The sequence below is a fragment of the Lygodium microphyllum genome, chromosome 30 (genome assembly GCF_053477565.2).
Source record: "Lygodium microphyllum isolate KBCC chromosome 30, Lygodium_microphyllum_v1.1.10, whole genome shotgun sequence".
Classification (NCBI taxonomy): Eukaryota; Viridiplantae; Streptophyta; class Polypodiopsida; order Schizaeales; family Lygodiaceae; genus Lygodium; species Lygodium microphyllum.
Genome location: NC_141164.1, coordinates 6877031 through 6891502, shown reverse-complemented (window position 1 = coordinate 6891502; position 14472 = coordinate 6877031). Strand labels below are relative to the sequence as shown.

Here is a 14472-nt window from a genome sequence, read left to right as displayed (position 1 = left end):
ATGCATTACAAGGCTTGATATTCAATTTCCAATCTCACAAATGAGCAGGTGTATACATAGCCCAAGTTCCAAGCATTGGCAAAGCAATGAAGCATATCTTCTGTTACTTGAGTGGTACTCAAAACCTTGGGCTGTTTTCTCCGAAGGGGGGATCCTTACTACCAAATTTACTTATTTTTTTAGATTTTGACTGGGGCTGGATTTACAATACTTGTGTATCCACATGTTTTTTTTTTTGCATGCTTGTGGTAGCTCATGCATATCATGGTTAAGCAAGAAGCAGACTATTGTGGCCACTTCTAGTTGTTGCAAAGGAGTATAGGGAACCTTTCAAAACTACGGTTTTGTTTGACTCAAACACCTTTTGGCTTATTTAGGTGTTTGATAGTCATCTATCACCACCATCTTCACTAATAATCAATGTGCATTAATAGTTGCACAGAATTCAATACTCCATGCATGTACTAAACACATTAAGGTGCATTATTATTATGCCGGGCTTATTCCCCTTTGTGGGTTGATTTAGTCCACCAGGCTTGGCACTTCCCTATATATAAATACTAGCTTTTGTTCAATGCGTCACTCCTAAGGGGGATTCATTACCATATTTCAATAGTGATGTGCATGAACACACTTAGGAGGGTCAATGTACTTTTTTCCCTCTTTAGGAGGTGTTAGGGCATACTAAGTCTTGTAAATCTTCTCTATTTATACCTCTCAATACACTTTGAGTTGTGCTCTCTCAAGCTTCTTCTTCTCCAAGCTATGTATGTGCATTCTTGCAATCATAAACCAAACAAAACATAAGAGGATGATAAGGCTATGAAAAGCATCTTTGTTGTTTATAGTTTTAAAAGCAAAGGCTATCCTAGCCACATCATCCACAAACTAAACATATTTTATTCAATCGTGATGCCACTTTGTGGAAGATGTTGTGCAACCTCTGCTTTCATGTACTACAAAGACAAATACATACTCACAAGATATATATGAGCACATAAGATATATATGACACTTTGTTGACTCTTTTCAAGTTTAGTAAATATGGGAGTTTTTTTGCTTGTATAGGTTTGTAATAGGCCCACATCTCATCTTGTTTTTTATGCAAATGCGAATGATACATTTGGTGATGAGAGAGCTAAGATTGAGAAGTCTAGGACTATTTGCAACAATGGCACTTAGTTCTTGTGTAACTTGCCTTAATGCCATCAATGCTAAGTGAGGTTAGAGATTGAGATGCAAGCCAAATGGTAGTGGTAGTCACAATAATGTTGGGCTTATCAAAAATGGTTATGCTCAGCAAAAGGACATTGCCTTTTATGAAACCTTTTCTCTCACTTATCATATGACAACAATTCTTAGCATTTATACAATGGTAGCCCATAATGGTTGGAATCTACATCAATTGAATATTAAAGTTGCATTTTTGAATGGTCCTTTTCATGAGGAATTTCATGAGGCATCTTATATGTAAGATATGAGGGAAGTGCGCCTCTAATAATAGTGATTGTGAAGCTCTAAACTTTCAGTGTGCCACTTCTAGTCGTGTAGCTAAGTACAAGGCAACTTTCACTACAACTCAATGTGTTTGGCTTAAGATACCTTTTGGTTGGTTTGTTGTTGGACAACCATTTTCCACCACCATCTTCACTAAATTGGCACTATATAGAACCCAGTGTTCCATGCTCGCACTACCTTTTGCAAATTCTTTACATAAAGGCTTTGTCTTGTGAGAAGTTCTAACCTTTTCTCAAAGCTTTGGGCTTACTCCCCTTGATCATAGAACCCATCAAAATCTACATTGAACCCCCCACCCTATCCATTGCAATGCTATTGGCACTTGGCTATTTGCCTTTACTTAGGCTTGGCGCTCCCCTATACATGAGTGCTAGCTCTTATTCACCGCATCACTCCCAAGGGGATCAATTACCATATTTTGATACCTAACTAGGAGGTTTTTTCCCTTCTACCTTATGTATATGTCCATTCACTCTAATCCAAACTTAGTGTTGTAAATCTTCTACATTGGTACTTCTCAATACATTATATGTTGTGTGCTCTTAAGCTTCTTCTTCAAGCTGTGTATGTACACTTTTGTAACTCTAATATAACAAATTTCTCATACATGATCACTTCGATCTCCTTGCTACTCTAGATACTTGCCTCTTTCTTTATTTGTCATTATTAATTATGATGATGATGATGATGATGATGATGATGATGATGATGATGATGATGATGATGATGATGATGCTATACAAAGACTTACAGCTATAGGCCTTTGGCTCAAACTTTTAAATCAACAGTGTTTTTATTGGCGTAACTTTCTTAGATTTGTTAAAGGTATTGATTACAATCTTGCTTTCCACATTCCATTAGTGCAATTAGTCATTGAAGCTTCATAATGGACTTGTTTATGATAATTATTAGGATCGTATATATTATTATTATCACCAAATTTATAAGTCTTGAGATGATGGTTACTAGGTGTTATACAGCTAGGCGAGCACTTTACACTATTATTGTGAACACTTATGGTGCTTTGCGTCTTAAGCCACCCTTCATGTGGCAAGAGCAGGAAAAAGTGTGGTTAGTCATAAGCATTCTTCAAGTAGGATTCTTATTCTATTTTGGCTATACTCTTGCATCTAACTATTACCCTCACTTCCTCCACATTGCATACACTCCTTGCTTTCAATCTTGCATATAGTTATTTGCATCATTTGCAAGGTAAAATTAGCAAAAATTATTAAATTTGCATTGCAAAGACTTTAAATTGTTATTAGAGCAATTATACATGTGCAAAGGATGCTTCACATATCCACATTGTTAAAGAGGGTGAGCAAGGAGTGTTTGGAAGATTCACATGAATAGTAGTCATTACACAAAATGCTCCTCACATGTAGCATGCTTGTCACATAATAAGGTAAATGCCTTCGAAACGAGGATGTTGTTGCAAGGGTTGCACAAATAACCCAAAAACGTGATGGGATTGCATAAATGTGAACTTCTATTGCTGCTCATGTCAAAAACATGTGCATTGATTCCAACGGTTCTCAAAGCTCTAGTGGATGATATGCAAGACTTCAAGGATAAAATGAGCCTCTATTGTCTTGTCAAACGAGGGTCCATCAATCCTTTGTGGCCTTCTCTATGGAGCATTTGTGTCCTCATTACTTTGACTTTACTACTACTAGCCTCTTCATGTTCTTTATAGGCATAACCCCTCCTAACAATGAATCTCTAGATGGTTTTTTATTGCATTTGAAACTAAAGGTGTATATTCCATTTAAATTTATTGGGTTTTTCATGTCATTATAGGTTTTCAAACGGAGAGAGATTGGATCCTCTCTTCTCTATGGGTTTTAGTATTTTGACTTTGCAATTGCTAGCCTTTTCATGTTTTTTATGGATAGAATCCCTCCTAAAGATGAATCCCCCAAATGGTTTTTTGCCACATTTCAAGCTAAATGTATATTCAATCATTTATACTCACTAATAGAGGATTTTTTCAATTTTTTGTGGGTTCTCAAATGGAGAGGGATTGGTTATTCTCTTGCTCTATGGATTTCAAGGGTAATTCATTTGCACAGTTCCATGGTTGCAAGATATCTTCTTTTGAGGTATTACATTTGAATGCCCTCCATTTTTTTGCCTCCATTCCATCTTCAATATCAATATCAAATATATGGTAGGTGATGTCCAAAAGTTTTTATGGGTGATTCCAAAAGGGGATCGAAAGGTTTGTATTCTCCAAGATCAACATGTGGGACCCCAAAGATGTTCCATATTTAGGATCCTAGGGTTTTGAACTCCTTTGTGGGATTTGATTATTCCCCATTCCTCATACCTATTATTTGTGCCATCAAGTGGGTCATTTTACTAGAGAATGTCCTAACAAGACTAGAGAAAAATGGGAAAGAGCTCATGGCTACAAGTTTGTCAAAGGAGTTCAAGCCTATTCCTCATAGTTTTATCGCAACCATGAAGGGGGGGTGGGCTATCATATTGGTTTAACAAATAGCTTTTACACATACAAAACAATTGAAATAGAAAAAGGGTATGCTTCATTCATGAAAGAAAGGCACGAATAAGGGGTGTTTTTAATCCGTCCTTGAGCACACATGATAGTAACACTAAACCCTCCAAAGCAGCATCAATAAAGAAATATTCCTCCTAAATATGAATGGTTTAGGAAACGCAAGAAGGGCAAAGGCCAAAACAAGGAGGAGATTGACAATAGTAAGGTGTCTCTTAAGAAGATGGCAATAAAGAGATTCAGGTTCACAAAAATCTATGCCCCGCTTGAAGCTCATGTAACATTTCTTAACTTCACACTAATATGCAAAATTAATATTTGTATTAGGAATGTGAGGGGTTGTCATTCTCAAGACAAGAAAGACAATGGTCATGTCTTTGATTAAGTGTAGTTGACATATTGAGTTGAGGTTACAAGGGTATCAATGCTACGTTGATGCTCTACTACTGAGGGGAACTTGGGACATCCTAATGCTCTAAAAATCTTGCTTAGGCCCAGAGTTATCTTTTGTCAATGATACAAGAGAGCTTGTTGGTGTGATGCTTAAGATGGGTGAATTTGAGATGTATATATTTAGCTAGTAACATGCACATGTTTTATAAACATCTACGTTGGAAACATGGAACGAGTTTGGGCACATGATCTAGTTAATCTTGCAAATATATATAAAGGTGATCGACCAATTGCAACAACTCCCCTCTAAAGGAACAAGCATGCAAGGGCTTCCAAGAGATTTGCTCATTTAGATCACTTACTATGCACTTAATCAAGGTTGGTGGGTAGACCCAAGAATAGCAACTAAAGTTCTCTCTCAATTTTTAGCCTCTAATCACATTCTCGTCTTTGTTAGATTCGCATGTTTCTCTATAAATAAAGTGACAAAAGCTCTCCCCCCTTTCACATTATGACTAATCAATTTTGTCTCACTCAACATTTAAAGCCAGAGTTAAAAATGTCTAGGGCTATATTAGAACCTATTATCAAGTGGGACATGAAGCTTGCAACCACCCTACAAGTTTGTCAAGACAATGGTAGAAAAATCAAGCAAAGAGGGAAATGGTTCCTATTATAGTCATGGTTTATCATGATCTTATATCTATTTTTAGTGCTAGCCCTCATGATTAGATTGTTCTTAATCTCTTGCAACAATAGAGATACTTCATTTTTAGATATAAAGTGCACTTAACATTCATGTTGCCTACAAGATCCTCGGCCAAGCTCTTCCATGTAGAACAAAACTTCACCCTAAGCAGCATAAAAAGTCCAAGAGGCTGCCATGACTTTGGCCTTCTCTGTAAGCCTTTTGAGGTATCTAGCATGGTAGAGAGAGAATATTTTGATCATAGTGTTTCTAAAAAGACAATAACTTCTAAGTATAAAACGTGAAGCATCTATTATCAGAAACTATCTTTATGAAACAGCTCAGTTCAGTATATGTTAAGGTTGCCCCCAGCCGGGGATCTAGCCCCTGAAATCATTGCAGTATTCTTAGCTATTATTTTGGAGATTTACAACTCTTCCATTCAAGGGTGAAAACAAATAAAGTGGTAAAGGCGAAGAATTGGACCCCTTACTCCGAGGTTCTCAAAATGTGTGATGGGATGCAGTCATGAATTTTAGGTGTATGAAATGTTCTGCAGTTGATTGCTTCATTAACACTAGAGTATTAATTGAAGACTCTTATTCTTTTGAACATCACTAGGCAAGTGCAAAAACAGAATGCCACCCCATAACGTTCAAAACACAAGGAAAAATATAGACAATTTCACTAATGATACCAAACAGATGATCAATCTCTTACGCTCAACTTCACCTACTAAGGATCACAAGAAAAACAATCACATTATCCTGAGTTTGGAGCTTCCACACCTCCCTAGGTTACTTTGGCTGACACAGACTATTAAGGATGCTCTTTGCAAAATGCAGATCAAACATAAACATATGGAAGGGCTTCCTGGAGGTTAATTCAATGCCCAAACAATGGAAGTCCCAGAAAATATGTTGGCACTAACATTAGCATTCATGCCAAAATTTCAGCACCAGTTTACATCATACAAAGTTACACCCGTATCACTCCACGTGTAAGAAAACCCCAACGTTTCTGCTAGACAATGAAGAACCAAGGTTCAAGTCTATTTACACTCTTGAAAGGATATGCTAATCACAACTGTTGCTCCAGATAGTCTTCACTTCTATGGCGTTGCCATCTGGATCCTTCCCCTCCATCAAATGAACCTGAAAGTGCTCTTGTCAACCAAGATCCAGCTGCAGTCCATGGCAACCATTTGCTTTGTGGCTGTTTTTCCTCTAGTGAACGCTGTTGTTGCTCCTCCAAAAAGCTCTTCCATCTCTCTTTCATGTAGGTCAAAACTGCTTGCACTCCTTTTGCAACAACTTCTACAGGAGGAATCACAACAGGATTGTCTCTGAGGTCAAGTCTTTCCAAGGCCTGCAACCTTCCAAAGGAATCCGGCAAGACCCGAATTTGATTGCAACTCAAGTTGAGCTCAATTAAGGAGGTCATATCACCTATTGTGTCAGGTACAGTTTTCAGATCCATAAAATTACAGCTGGCATCCAAAACTTCCAGGCTGTTAAGGTTTCCAATCGCTGATGGCAATTCTTTCAGATGGTTGAACCTTACATTAAGATACTTCAATGACTTCAGGTTGCAGACAGAAGCTGGTAGGGACCGCAATTTATTCCACTGAACAGACAGGTCTTGAAGATTCATCAGATTGAACCCAAGTTGGGAAGGCAGGTATGAAAGCTCATTCATGTCAGCCCTCAGTGACACCAAGGAGCTGCACAGAAAGATAAGCTTATTGCCTTCCTCTCATAAAGTTGCCATGTTCATATGCACAGATTAGTTTGATTGTGCCTTCACATGCACAAGCACAGGCACATACACAGGTCTATAAACACAAGCCTCATTAAAAGTATGAAAATTTTTGCTCACACAATAATGACGCAAAAACTTGAAAAATATGAGTCTCACAGAAAGTATGAAAATTACTATTCACACAGCAACAATACACAACAGCTTCCACATGCACCAACACACATTGACTTAGACATAATGGATTTGTACTTATTATCTATCCATAAACAAAAGTCAAAATTGTTTGCCTGGCTAGCAAACATGTACTTATTTTTGGTGACAAGACTCCTGTCCCATTTTTATTCCAACAGATCTACACCTCGATATGACTACACAGTTAAAAAGCAAGCATTTTACTTGGTATCTATCCCTATACCAAAGCCAAATTTGTCTGTGTGTTGGCAAGCCATAGTCACCAAAAACGTTTCGTTCTATTTCATGTTTGGAGGTTTTGTTTCATGTTTCATTTTATGGCCACCTCAAGGTTTCAAGGTTTCGCAAAATATTCATTGTAATATTTAAAATTATCATATATTATTAGTACCTAAATCCTAGGGATATTTCATCTACTCATTCAGAGATGCACCGGGTGGAACTACCTCTCACAGTCCGGACTAGGTGCCTTTTTGGAAAAAGGAAAAAGGGGTTGTTACCTTTTGCACAGTCCAAACGACTATATAAGAAAATTTTTAAGCTAAACGTTTTCAACTAAGGTGATTAGCTAGTTGGAAGTATAACACACACATGTAATGGCTTCCGCCAATTCAAATCCTGCTAGTGCATATTGTGAATTACTTTTTTCCATGGACAATGTGCCCATGCTGATCAAGATTTTGCTACCACGGCCAACATTCTAGGTACTTGTGTAGTTGACACCTCAACATATACTCCTATCATCCGAAGTTGTCCGAACACATGTGAAACCAGCCTTAGATACTTAGAAGGAAATATTTTCATAGCTTGTTCAACACTGTATTTCCATACAGTCAAGTTTCCAATCGATGGATCTCATGATTGAGAAGTTGGAGAGTTTGAAACCCCATGTTGATGGGCATGAGCAAATTAAGGAGTTATGCATCAGCAGATGGAATGAGTATGACTCTCCTATGTATATTGCAGCATATGTGCGTAATCCTAAGTTTCAATGGAAGATACAAGAAAGAGACCTTGAGGTGGTCAAGGCTTAAAATACATTGCTTGCAAGGCTCTATCCTAGCCATGAGATGCAACACAAAATTAAAAATTGGCTCTCTGTATCAACAGACATTAGGAATGTTTGGTATAGAGGATGCACTAGAGATTAGGACAAATATTGGGGCTGCTTTATGGAGAAAGGATTATGGGGTAGAATCTCCAGAGTTGTAAAGTTTGGCTAATCGTATTCTTAGCAAAACAATTAGCTCTTCTCGTTTAGGGTAGTTCATTTAATCGTATAACTCAAAGACGAAAAATCATCTTGGTGTAATGAAGACAACTACCTGGTTTATATAAGCTCTAATCTTTGCTTGCTGGCTCATACATCAATTGAAAAGGCTGATTCTTTTGTGCGATGAAAAACTGATGCTGATGGTGATCATAATGGTGATAGTGATGGTAATGGCAAGGATGTTGTTCAGCAAGATGAGAATTTAGATCCAAAGGGAGCCATCTTTCATAAATAAGAACACTTAGCCTCTTGGAACTTTTGGGTATTGACCTAGCATCAACTAGGAGCTCTTGTAACTTGTATCTTTAGTGTATATTTTGTGGCTTCGCAATGCACATCTATTGGACTTATGCACCATTGCTGATTACAATGAATCATTACTCATTACAATGTTTTGAATCTTTATTATAGTTAATTAGTATATCTCTATCTCTAATTTTATGGATTATGGTTGATATTGAAATAAGCTAATTTACAAATTAAGTTTTGAAAATTAATAGGCCAATTTATTAATTATGCATACATGCCATATGGCTAATCAATGATTTTGCGATTAGATTACTGAAGTCATTTCTATGCATTCCCAATTCATATGCCGTTTCCTTCATTCCCATTCCTTGACTCTGGACTTTCTCCCTCTTTTGGAAGGTCCCATTCCCCATCCCTAGTAACTATGGGACCAATATCAAAGGGGTTTCTAGGTCAAATCTTGGTGTCATGTAGATTAGAGACTTAAATTATGTAATATCATAGACTAAGGTATGTGAAAAGTTTCAACATGCTTTTACATTCAAAGAGGTTAGAGAAATTTAAAATTGAGGTTGAATAGCATTTAATGTTATTTAAAATGATGGTGGGGCCAAAGGGCTATTCAATTCAAATTTGCATGTGGAGGCCCAAGTGAAAATGAAAATTTACCAAATGTCAAATTTGGATTAATTTTGGGCTGCATGCAAGTTATTGTCCTTATTGGGCTATTCCTTTTCCATTCTAGTATGGTTTCTCGGTCATGTAATGCTGAAGAAGGCTATGGAGATCAAATTTAAGAATATACACAACAATTAATGCATATCCTAGAGCAATCGACAGCTATGAAACCTGATTTTGGAGGACTAAACAGAAAAAATCCTTTAACTTTCACAAGCCGACGTGTTCTACAACACTTTTTGGGGCTGCAAACAAAGGGTGACTATTGCACATATTTCTTTCGCAAGAAAGTTGGAGAATTCTCTCTAATCTACTACTCATCTCTTCCTCCTTTGCGAATCTTTATTTTCTCTGCCTTGATTTGTTGTTTCAAACCTAACTACGACATAATTAGGGTTTGCATGGCTGCCTTGGAATGTGTACCAGCAAATCTCTACCATGCATGAAGGATTATTGCCGCAAATCTGAAGATCAACAGCAGATTTGAAGAGATTTGGTCATTGCAACAAGGTTGACCTACATGAACAATGGAAAAATCAATTTGGATCCCCAAACATTTAGAAACAATGGGCAAATTGAATAATAATGATGTCAGTCCCTACTTAGGCTGGAAATTGCTGTTGGGCACTGGTGTAGAAATGAAAGTCAGCAAAGGTTTCTCTATCCTATTCATTCTCTCTCATCTTAGTTAGATGCATGTGCAATCTGGTAGTGGATATTGAATATTTGAACCTCATGTGTTGCTGATCGGGAATTTGCTGATCTCAGTTTGTATTCCACAAGATTTAGGCTTTGCATGGCTGCATTGAAATGAATGCATGCATGCCTTACTGATTGAGGGAGATTACTAATGTAAATTCAGTGATGGGTGAGACTCTAGGGGACTACAGGAGGACTGATTTGCATGCAATTGGAGAGGATTTAATTTGGGCTTCCCTGATAGTGGAATCAAGGGGCGAATTTGGATTTTGTGATTGCTGATTACAAATGACAAGATATTCCAAATGTTGTTGAAGAATTAGCTTGATCAATAGAGAAGTGGGGACTTGAGAGTGTATCTTTTAAGTCCATAAAAGCCTGAGTTTTCCTATAGAGTTTGATTTGGCAATCTTTTGAGATGAATTGACCTGACTTATACTTGTAATGGAGTGTCAGACTCAATTGCAGGATGAGCTCAGGGCTCTCAACTCCCAAATGCATTGACAGCCTAAAACATCACATTCCCTGCAGGCTCATGACCTGCTGCTGCTGTCTACCATCTCATCAATGCTACCCATTGCACCTGCTGATCACCTACAGCCACGCTGCCAACATATTGCCTGCAAAACATAAAAACCACAGCCATCTTACCTAGACTGCCAGGAACGCCTCTGCTATGACTGCCACCACGGGCCTCTCCTTGCCACACCCTACGTCTTAGGCAGTATTAACTGAAGCATAGTGCAGCTCTGGAAATACAACCTCAGTGTGCAACTTTGCAAACGTTTTGCCAATAAAAATGAAGCCATGTCAGTGCAAGGCAGACTTAAACTTGAACTTGGTTCAGCCTGCCCATAAAAAAGCATGGCACATAGCCATATCCAAATGAGGCTGACACACAAGGAGATATAGCAACCAAAAAAGTCCCAACTTACATTTTGGGCAAGGTCCATCCTTAGAAAGGGGTTCTGTAATCTTTACATGCATTTTAAGCAAGCTGTATCCTTGGACTGAGTCCCATCTTCATTGACAAGCATATGTTTTAGGCAAGGGTGACCTTGGGAACAGATTACAATTTTGTGAATATGCAGAGCAAAGTATTTTCATGGTTGCATTTTGAATCAATTAATGACATTAATTTTGATTTCTGCAATCACAAATTGTAGACAAATAGACTCCAACAAGTGAGTAATATGTTCACTTCCTTGTTTTTCTGTCCTTCTAACTGATTAAAATATGAATACAAGTAATGAGTGGCATACCTGCACAGCAAAATACTTTCTGGTAGAGCTGCAAGTTTGTTCTCAGATACATTTAAAATTTTGAGGCCCTTTAACAGACCGATAGAATCAGGAAGAGAAATCAATTGATTCTTCTCAACATTGCAAGATTCAAGATTTACTAAATTGCCGATAGAGTCGGATAGCGCCTGTTCACAGGGAAATCAAAAGTCATCGCTTGATGATTGGGAAAAAGAAAAAGAGAAAAAACAAACAGAGGGTGCTGCAAGGACGGCAGACATTCATACCTCCAAACAATTACTTGACAAATCCAACGAGACAATTGACGTCGTTGAAAAGAACGAATCAGGCAGGCGGGATATGCCACGTCCTTTGAGAGAAACTTCGCTATCTGCTGGTGACAGCAACAGCGCAGAAAGTTCCTGGTTGGAGGCTTCTGACTCGTTACATTCTTCTTTTTTCTCAGAGTGGGAAAACTCCTCCGTATCCGCGGAAGAAAGCCTGACCATCTCCTCTTCGGCATCCTTCAACAGCCTTTCGTAGGAACGATAAAGTTCGTCAGCCTGCAATACTGCTTCATGAGGCATCTTTGCCACTCGCACGAACTCCCGCAGATCTTCTTCTTTCTGAGTCTGCGACAGAAAGGAAAATCAAATTCTTAATCGGGAAAACAAACCCTGGTTTCTAGGGTGATAGGGTTAATTGGATCTGTCCAAATCAGCCAAACTCACCCCCAAGCCCGGTGATTGCGGGACAAGGTAAAGGCGCTCCAGCTGCGCGGAAAGCGCAGCGTCGAGAGCCGCGATGGCGCGGCGAGCCTCTTCGACAGCATCGTGATCGGGCGGTTCTCCAAGCGCGGCGAGCTTGCTTCGGCACTCCACCACATCTGCGACAGCGGCCTGCAAGGCTGCTGCTCTGCGCTGCGTCGCCGGGGAAGCAGGCGGGGGAGGAGGGTCGGCTGCTGGTGCAGAGTCCAATTCGACGTCAACGAAATAGTCTGCCATCATCCTCTACTCTGTGTCTCTCTCTCTCCTCGAGTCTCAAACCCGCTCGAGTAATAATCTCTATTACATATGTGTATGTGTCCGTATATGTGTATTACGATATATATATATAGAGAGAGAGAGAGAGAGAGAGTATTACTTAACTTGGAGTAAGGGAGCTCCAAAACGCCAAAAAGCACACTTTGGGGTTAGTGTGTTAAAAGAAAAAGAATATACTTACAATCTTACTTACGTGTCATTCATTGATTTGTCAAAAAGTGTTATATTACTTCCTCTCGTGTACTTTTATTTTTAAAATTATATAAAATATTTCAAAAATGAAAAATTCAATATTGGACTCGTTCAATTCCTTTTGATATCCTCTACATGTTCATATATTCAAAGCTTAACTAGGTTGACAAATGCAGCTTAGTAAAGGAGTATGAAGTTTTATATACAGTTCTTGCATGTTTGTTATGTAACGATTTTACTGATGGTGTTTAGATATGTGCCGTGTTTCGAAGCGAAGTACATTTGTAGATAAGTTTTTGTGTCTTTTAAACACATGGAGGATGTCGAAAGGAGAATACGTATGCATATGTAGTTCAAGTCATTGATCTAATTTTGAACGTTCACATTTATTTTTGTATGTTAAATGAGGTTTCTTCTCTTCAAAAAATAATAGTTTTTACATCTTGCTAAGTATCCGTACAGGTTGTTGTACCCTGTCACGGTTGCATTTTTCTTACGAATGGTGGCCTACTCAAAATTCCTAGCTTTGTTTATGCTATCAACAGTTGCTTCTATGTTAACCTCGAAGTTATCCTCGAACGATTAGAATGTTTCTATGTCTTTCTTCATTTTCTTGATGGAATTTTTTCGATGTTGTTGGATTCTTTTCTCGATGTTCATCATCTATCCTATGTACTCATTTCTGTTTTTCTTATATCTTATGCTATAGATGAAGTACTTGCTTTTGTGTCTCTGCATTGGTGCTTCTGGACTAGCTCTTGGGTCTTGGTTACGAACGACGATATGAAAGTAGTTGAGTTGATGGCACGACTTGCAGTGGGGTTGAAATCAGAAGTTTGGCGCTGGCAAAAGTTTGGTTTCTTCTTGGTTTACTTCTTTCTGCATTTTCGCAAGAGAAGTTAATATTGTTAGTTTTTTCTTTTTAGTTTGAGAAGAAGTTGTGTTTGAGAACTTGCTTGTTACGTAAGTTATGTTGCTGAATGGATCGGAGTTGGAACTGTGTTTTTGGGTGTAGACCTCTCTACTTAGTAGCTATGTGACGGCCTCGATCATTATTGCAAGATTATCGTGACCGTAATTGTACTAGTTATTTCTCATGTAATCTTCTAGTGTGTCCTTGCCTTATTTTTTCATGACTTATACCAACTAGTTGAGTGAGATGTTAAATCTGTAATGCAGTAACTCAATTGGATATATTCCGATCCCTTTTGTTCTTGTGTCTAGTAGCGTTTCGACTGTGCTTGTTCTTCGTGGATTGTCAACCGTATCTTTGTACTTAAGTTTGAGTATGTCAAGTATGTATTTGAGGAATCCAGCATGTTAAGTGCATGTGAGTTAGTGTTGTTGTTTGTAGTAAAAATTAAGGTTGCAAAGTTTAAGGAGGTTGTGTACTAGTTGCGAGCTTGTCATCTGATGCGAGATGCCATTCATTGTCGAGAATTTGAATGCATATGGCTATTAGTTTTTGGAGGTTGTTGTACGTTGCAAAGTTGTTGATGTATGTTAATGGCTTTTGCCCAGCGATGTTCACCATTCTCATCTGGTTTGTCGTTACATACCTATGATTCTGCATGTATGTAGGATGATTCTTGATAGGGCATTGGGTGTTCCTGTGGTTTTGAATGTATAGCTGGAACATCTGCATGCATTGATGAATGTGGTTAAGTAAAGTAATCTATTGGTTTTTAAATACATAGTAGGTATCATTTGTGTACACCTCATCCGAAATCATCTTTACCTTGACAGGTGTTGTGTATCTGTAAAGGAGAAAGTGAGGAAAGCAAATTTGTTTGTTAATAAATCTATTAGTTAGAGAAGAGAATTCGGAGAACGCGTTGGTCTATTAACAAACAATGTTTGAAAGAAGATATAGAAATTTGATTTATTACTTCCTACAAGAAGCGTATGAGATTGTTGTGTGATAGAATATGTTGTGTTTAATCTTTTTCTTTTGAGCTGTGTTATTTCTTCACTTGAGTCATGGTATTAAGAAAGGTGTCGAAGCAAAGGCAAATGGATCTGGA

At 38.1% G+C, this 14472-nt stretch overlaps 1 protein-coding gene across 1 annotated transcript; it reads right to left on the bottom strand.

Moving 5' to 3' along the window:
• Positions 1-5860: 5860 nt before the first annotated feature.
• Positions 5861-12287, bottom strand: LOC148009521 (plant intracellular Ras-group-related LRR protein 1-like). The gene is made up of 4 exons (XM_087672712.1): positions 11945-12287; positions 11501-11845; positions 11235-11401; positions 5861-6843 (listed from the first exon to the last, which is right to left on the bottom strand). Exons 1-4 carry the CDS (start codon positions 12218-12220, stop codon positions 6201-6203), a joined length of 1431 nt encoding a protein of 476 aa, XP_087528838.1. The 5' UTR covers positions 12221-12287; the 3' UTR covers positions 5861-6200.
• Between the last annotated feature and the right edge of the window lie 2185 nt (positions 12288-14472).